We start from the raw sequence: 7,513 nt of genomic DNA, 5'->3' as shown, positions 1-7,513 counted from the left end.
CTCTCTTATCTTTAGGTATCTGTGTTTCATGTTAAAGCCTTCTTCAAATGTCTGATAACTCTTGGATGTTCAAATATATTCCAGACCACAGCACTGAAAAGCCTGTTTGAAGCTCTCTACACATGGGTAGACCTTGTGAACTGGTGGGCTCCTATGCAGAAGTCAGGCAAAGCAATGCTGTTCATTTTGTTGAAATTACTCCTAACTTCTCATTACCTTCTCCAGAAAGAAACACTCCTACTACCTAAGTGAAAGGTGTAAGACTGGCTGTCAATCTGGGGTTTGAGTGTTGGGAAAGAGGCTGGTGGTGCCTCATAGTATGAAACCACTCACATTTAATCCTCTGCTCGAAGTACAGCCCCTTACATTTGCCTCTGTTCTACCAAGTGTTTGAAATCAGAATTCCTTAGTTTAACTGCCATGAAAGTTAACCTCCAATGTTAACCTGGCATGCAACAGATACAAAGCGATGTTACTCCAGTGGGAGTCGGCGGTCTAGTGCTGATCTATGAGCTTGTTGTTATTGGCTTGTAATGAGACAGGTATAGAAACTACATTACATTTTTGTTACTTACCAGTGGTAACCAACTATTATAAAATTTGATATTACTGAGACATACAAGCACACAATCAGACACATTTTTTGGAACAGAGTATAGAATAGCTCAGATGCTTTTCATTTCTTTTTTCTAGTAGTTGATTTTTATCGTATCTTACTGAAGTATTGGCCTTCTATGAAATGTAAAAAGAAACTGGTTCTTTACTGCAGATGATTTGAGAAGCACTGATGGAGAATTTGAGTTCCTTATTCAGATATTAAACCAATCTTACTCTTTCCAATATCATCTGGGTGACCCAGTTGTGACAAGAATGTCCAGATACAGTTAGGCGTTGTGAACTGGTTGGCTTCCCCGTTTTGCAGGTGTGTTTTCAACTTTCTCTTTTCCTCATACAACCATGTCAATTGTCCTTTTTATTTTTGCTTCTATAATTGTTTTGATGTCTCCCCTGTGTTGTTCTCTCCTGTTTACCTTCTTGATGATGGCTTATATGTATTTTTTAATACACCTGTTATTATTTTAGTGCATTTATAGGTAGAAATACATGTTAAATCCCAAGAGGTTTATTTGGTATGTAATAAAAGATTTCACAATAAAATTCAACATCAATGTTGTTAGAAGTGTAATAAAACTCTAATAAGCTCTAAAATGCAGTGAAGCATTTTAATTCAGCACTATGAAACCATGACAGGTCATATACACACCAATAACAATATAGTGTATTAAAATAGTTTAATTAAATTTAATTCATAAAATAAATATAACATCTACCCATACCAAAATTTTATCTTAAATGAGTGTGCTTCACTGAGCATAATTCATAAGAAACCATTAATAAAACATAATAATTTGTAAAAATAGAACTGTCAATCACATTCTCCCACAACACAAAACTAAACTAGAAATAAATAACAGAAGTTATTTAAATATCAGCACGAGTATAACTATAATACATAAATACTCTATTCCTAAATAACATTTGGTCAATAAGTGAGAAATATAAACCCACTGGAAAAAAAAAAAAAAAAGAACAGAAGAAAACAATGGCAATAACCAATGTTGTACTTGAAATGCCTTAATTATCTAACAATGAAAATGAAATGAAGTAAAATGAAAATAAATAAAAATATTTAGGCCAAAAACTGGAAAAGGGAGATAAAAATAGGAACAGAGGTTATAGTTTTTAAATATAAGAAAACATTATTTGTGATTTGACACATTTTAATTTGAAAATCTAAATAAGATTAACAGGAAAGAATACAGTTATATTATACCCCAGAAAAAAGAGGCTGCACATGAAATATGAACTTCAGTTTTATTCATTATTCTTTTACAAGAAAACTGATAATCTACAGCATAGCTAGAGAACTGCACCCAGGATAGTGAGGCATCTGAAATTCAGGCCACATAAGTTATGGAAAACGTTCAGATTGTCATCATAACTGTCTCAAACATCTGGGAATCAGGACTCAACTTACCGTATGACACAAGAGATAGAATGTGTGAAAAGCAGAGGCAAACATCAGCTGAAATGAGAGGGAATAATAGTAAGAGCTGAGTGCAATGGGAACATACATTTTGTAAGGTCATTGATGCCCAATCAGTGGAGAAGGGTTTACTTTACAGATACCGTTGAAGAAATTTCTGTACAGGTCAGAGATCGGACCAGATGATCATCAAAGTACTTCTCTCTCAAATCTTATATACTCACTTGATAAATTTGAAATTGAGTAGCTTCCTCTTCCTAATAAATTCAGTGTGAAAAGCCATGTAGATACCTTTAGCCCGAGATGGGACAGAATGGTTGAATATTATTTTCCATTCCATTATGTAGCATAACTTCTATGTTACGTAGCATAACTTCTATGTTATGTAAGAAGTGGTTCAAAGGAGCAGTCAGAAAAGCCATTCCAAAATACCTGTTTTGAAGAACTTGAAAGAAATAAAATCCTCTCAGTTATGCAAAACTTGCTTGATATGGGTTCTACATTGTATGTAGTTTAACATTTTGCACTGCTTTTACACTTTCTTTTATACTGTTTATAAGATACAAATAAAATCCCCACGACGTAGAACAGGAAAATTACATTATCCCTACTTTCCATATATTAGAATTTAGACTCAGAGAAGAGTCAAAGCTTCAGTCATGACCTAACCAGTGTGCAGTTTTAAATCATCTAATTACCCATATGGTACAGTTTTGCCTGCCATGTCATACCACTAGATCTAAGCCACCTTCAGGCCTGGACTCCTCATTTTAAGCTGGACATAACCTTAAACAGAGTGCAATCAGACATTTTGGTCAAACAAGACAAATATAGGGCAAAAAATGATGGCTGTTAAGACCTTTTTGAGGACTTTAAATCCAGAGGAAGAACGGAAAGAGGAGGAGAGTTATACTCTATTGCCAGATATTTTGTAATCTCTCTTAATTACAATGACTCCAGGAAGAAAATATTGCTATCTCTGCTTTACATAGAACATGTAGGCCCCAAATGTCAAACAATTCAAGGCCTCACAGTTAGATAAATAGACTAGATAATCTCATGATTTAAATAATCGTGACACAATTGGTCTAATGGTGTCCATAATGTTGGAAAGTATTCTGATTATAGTGTCTTAAGAGAAAATCCAGGCTTTCCAATCAGTTTCCGAATAGCCAGCTGCACATCTTTGTTCCTGAGGCTGTATACCATGGGGTTCAACAGTGGGGTGATGATGGTATAGGTTACTGTCACCAGCCTATCTTTGCCCGAAGTATATTTGGCTGAGGGTCGCAAGTAGACAAAGGAAGCACAACCATAATGGACAATGACTACAATGAGATGGGACGCACAGGTGGAGAACGCTTTTTGTTTGCCTTCAGCTGATGGGATCTTCAGAATGGTATGGACAATGAAGCCATAAGAAATGCAGATAAATATCAAGGGCACAATAAGCACCAAGACCCCGAAGATGAAGATGACCAGCTCATTGATGTAGCTGTCAGCACAGGCAAGACGGATAACTGGTGAAATATCACAAAAGTAGTGGTTGACCTTGTTGGAGCCACAGAAAGGGAGGCTAAAGACCAAAGTTGTTCCCATCAGAGATATTAGGAAACCACTAATAATACAAGTTGCTACCAGTTGTCCACATACTCTCCAGCTCATGAGAACAGCATATTGCAAAGGCTGGCAGATGGCAGCATAACGATCATAACCCATCACTCCCAGAAGCAGACAGTTAGTGACAGCAAAACCAAGGAAGAAGAACATCTGGGTGGCACAACTCACAAAGGAGAGTGTCCTGAGTACAGAGAATAAGTTGATAAGCATCTTGGGCAGAATAACAATTGTGTAGAAGATTTCCGAGATAGAAAGAATACCTAGAAAGAAGTACATGGGTGTGTGGAGGCTGTGATCCAGATGAATGACCGAGATGATGATGATGTTTCCACTCAAGATAATCAAATAGAGGCAGAGAAAGACCGCAAAGAGGACAAGCTGCAATTCCCCAAAGCTGGAGAAGCCCAGCAGTAAGAACTCAGTGATAGAGGAGGAATTGGCCATGAAGAGTTGATCCCACAGAATAAAGTCAATATGATCAGGTCCAGAGATCTTTGGAACTTAAAATTCAGGAAGACTTACCCTTATAAAGTAGCTAAGCCAGTCTTGTTTGAATGAGAAACAACAAGCATGGGAGAGAAAAAAGAATTGTAAATTTAACCAGAAGTTCTTCTAAATTGATATGCACTCAAACTGCTATTTTTCTGCTGTTGATTTTAGCAGTGAATCTGGTGACAAATGTACACGTGAAGGGTACAGTTATTTGCTCAAAAAAGCCTATCTGTTAGGTCCCCTACTTGGAGACTGTCTTGCTCCTTCCTGGCAGGACAAGAATCATCCCTTAGTGCAGTGTATCCAGACTGTATATGCTATTACTTATTAGTCACTCAGAAGCCATCCAGTTATCAGATCAACTGTCATGGTATCACCAAGCTTGTGCTCAAGTAACCTTTATTTTCCTTAATAATGGCTCCAAAGTGCAAGAGTAGTGATGCTGATGTAATGTTATTGTTGATCTATTTTATTATTAGTTATTGTTGTTAATATCCTGTTATTCCTAATTTATAAATTAAGCTTTATCATGGGCATGTATTATAGAAAAAATTCATAGTATATTTAGGGTTCAGTACTATTCAGTTTCAGACATCCACTGGAGTCTTGGAATATATTCCCTGCAGACTAGAGAGGATTCTTGTAATCTAATGTTATAAAATCCTTTGTCTATATTAATTATTATTTTCAACGGTCACATTTTTATCCTGGTGACTGATACATATGTCAATAAGGGATAGCATGAACAAGCAATGGCACCAATGTCTGATAATTCACCTTTCTACACCAGTTTTTAATACCTTCTCCATCTAGAGAAACATCCATTGATCTTTGTGTTACTTAAAGAGCACAGTTCCCTTTTACAACTAATTATATAACCAATTTTTCTGCATTCATTTGTTACAAATAAATTGGTTTTGAACTATTGCTATTGTTTTAGGACTGGCTTTTTGATTACTCTAGGAACTCTTACAGGATTATAGAGCTCATTTCTCCTTACAGAAAAGACATGGCTAGAATCATTTAGTTTTGCTTCAGCATTCACTTGTTGCCCATTGTTTTATGTCCTATCCTTGATGTACCTGACTTGGAGGCCCAAAAGGCTGTCATTACAAGGAACTGTCTCTAAATTTCTGAGCAAGTGGGCTCAGATACCTTCCTTAAGGCCTCCAACATGTTTATCATTGCTGGTACTGAATTATATACATTTTAATCAAAACATCCTTATTCTGTTCTACCTCTTACCTAAATGTGTTCTTTTATCTAGATTCTGTATCTCAACAAATAGTTTCAAAATAGTCTTAAGCCATCTAAGCTGTAAATTTCTAAGACATGTTTAAACTCACCATTTTTCTAATCCTCCACATTCAATCTATTTCTGTTCACTTTTAGGATTCATTCTTATATTTTGCAAGTAATTATACCTTGCCTGGAGTACAGTGTTATAAGTGAATTGCCCAGATTCTCTCTTCCACTCTGAGTAACCCTCCATAATAGCAGCAGAATTCTTTCTATAGAATAAATCCTATCATATTACAAAACCAACTGACTCTCAATTATCTATAAAATATTCTAGGTCTTTCACACTTTTCCCAGTTTCACCTTTTCACTCATAAGTGCCATTATATATTCCTTCATATGTACTTCAGCAGTAAGAATTTTTACACAACCAAGTCATTTTTCATACTGCTCTCTATATCTGGAAATAGTCTCTGCTTTATACTTACTGGTTTTCTGCTTCTAATTTTGTGGTCTCCTTTTACTTGTCATTTAAAATGACTTTACTCATAGAATCCTTCCTACAGTTTCCCAATCATGCTGCACCTTTTTTTCTGGATTTCCTGAGTGATCACTAGAATCTTACTTGCCACAAACTACTATTATAAGATTGTCTTTGACTCTACAAGCTGTAACTTACCACATAACAGAAACTGCATCTTGAACACATACAAAGATGCCCAACATATACTAAGTGCTTCAAAACCTGTTGGAAAAAATCAATGACCAATGATATCACTTTATTCTCTAAATCATTTCAAAACTCTCAAGTAGATGATATTTGATTTCAGGGATTTTCAAAACTTGTTACCTTAATATTAATCTAGCCTGTAATATTAACACTCTGCTTCAACATTTTAGGATGAAAAATCTCTCTGACATTATTCTCGGAATGCAGAGCAAAAAATCCTGTTAAAAAGTTGCTATCTTATTTATCATTTCTGATTATCAAACAGCCTCCTCCATTATCTCACTAGCTAAACTTTTTATTTTAATTTTAGAAACACTTGATTTGGTGGCTTGAAGTCCTTTACAAATAACTAAATTGCCATCAATATTTGCTGTTTTGCTTAGGCAAATGTTTAATAAAATTTTGAAATGGGACTAGAACCAGGAGTTTTATTTTCTACCTCTATATATCTTTGAATGGCCTTATCTCTAAACTTTATAAATAAAGAATATACACCATGCATTTGACCAAAACAGAGTCCTCACTGACATTCTTCCTGATACATCATCTATGCCTTTCCATTGTCCATATATCCTTTCTTGGAGTGTTTTCTCACTTACAGGCTCATCCCCAGTATTAATAGCGACAAAGTATGCAAAGAAAGTTGATGGACCTTTGCATACATAGAAAAGTAAGGTCATATTACTCAATATCTACTCTATAACTCCTACCCCATCAATCATCTGTTCTTTCAAACTCATCCTTGGAACCTATGTGGAAACTAATAGTGAAAAATAAAATTTGATATGGAAATCTTTGACTTTACTTAACTCAGTCTAGGATACTGCTTTAAATAACTGGTAAATAGGAGATAGTGACATGTGTTTGGAAGGGAAGACATCACAGGTTAAAAGAAAAGATTGGAAAAATGAGAAAGAGGGAAAAAAGAAAAGAAGAAAAATAGAGTAACTAGATCACCTTCTTAACAAGTAGAAATTGTGAATTGATATTTTCACATTATGCTGCTTAGTAACTCTTCATCTATAGGTAAAGTCAGAATTCCTTAAGCTGAGCATCTGATTCTCTGTCTCACGTACATCTACAATCTAACCCTCTAAGTTTTCATCACACAGGAATTATACTGAAATACTTACAGTTTCCTTTATATGCCCTTGTGTCTCAAGATTCCACTGGGAGAGAGACAGAGAGAGAGAGAAAGAGAGAGAGAGAGAGATCTCAGCCTCTAAAATCATTTCCCCTTCATGTATGGCCCACTCATTCCTCACATTTTTAGAGTCATCAATTATTGAACTTTCTCCAATATGTCTATGGAGGGTAGGCTGTTCCCTTCTTAGTAATCTAAAGCTTGTCTAGTATGTCTTCATCAAAATACTCAACATGTTATA

The 7,513-nt window shown here is 35.4% G+C and overlaps 1 protein-coding gene across 1 annotated transcript; it reads right to left on the bottom strand.

Annotated features, from left to right (window-relative positions):
* Nucleotides 1-1,863: 1,863 nt before the first annotated feature.
* On the bottom strand, nucleotides 1,864-4,111 carry LOC105533583 (olfactory receptor 10R2-like). The gene has a single exon (XM_011972053.1). It carries the CDS (start codon nucleotides 4,109-4,111, stop codon nucleotides 3,170-3,172), a length of 942 nt encoding a protein of 313 aa, XP_011827443.1. The 3' UTR covers nucleotides 1,864-3,169.
* Nucleotides 4,112-7,513: the final 3,402 nt, after the last annotated feature.

The sequence above is a fragment of the Mandrillus leucophaeus genome, unplaced genomic scaffold (assembly GCF_000951045.1).
Source record: "Mandrillus leucophaeus isolate KB7577 unplaced genomic scaffold, Mleu.le_1.0 Scaffold1265, whole genome shotgun sequence".
In the NCBI taxonomy this organism is placed as follows: Eukaryota; Metazoa; Chordata; class Mammalia; order Primates; family Cercopithecidae; genus Mandrillus; species Mandrillus leucophaeus.
Note: the sequence above shows the minus strand (reverse complement) of the source record. Positions and strands in the feature narration are given on the sequence as shown.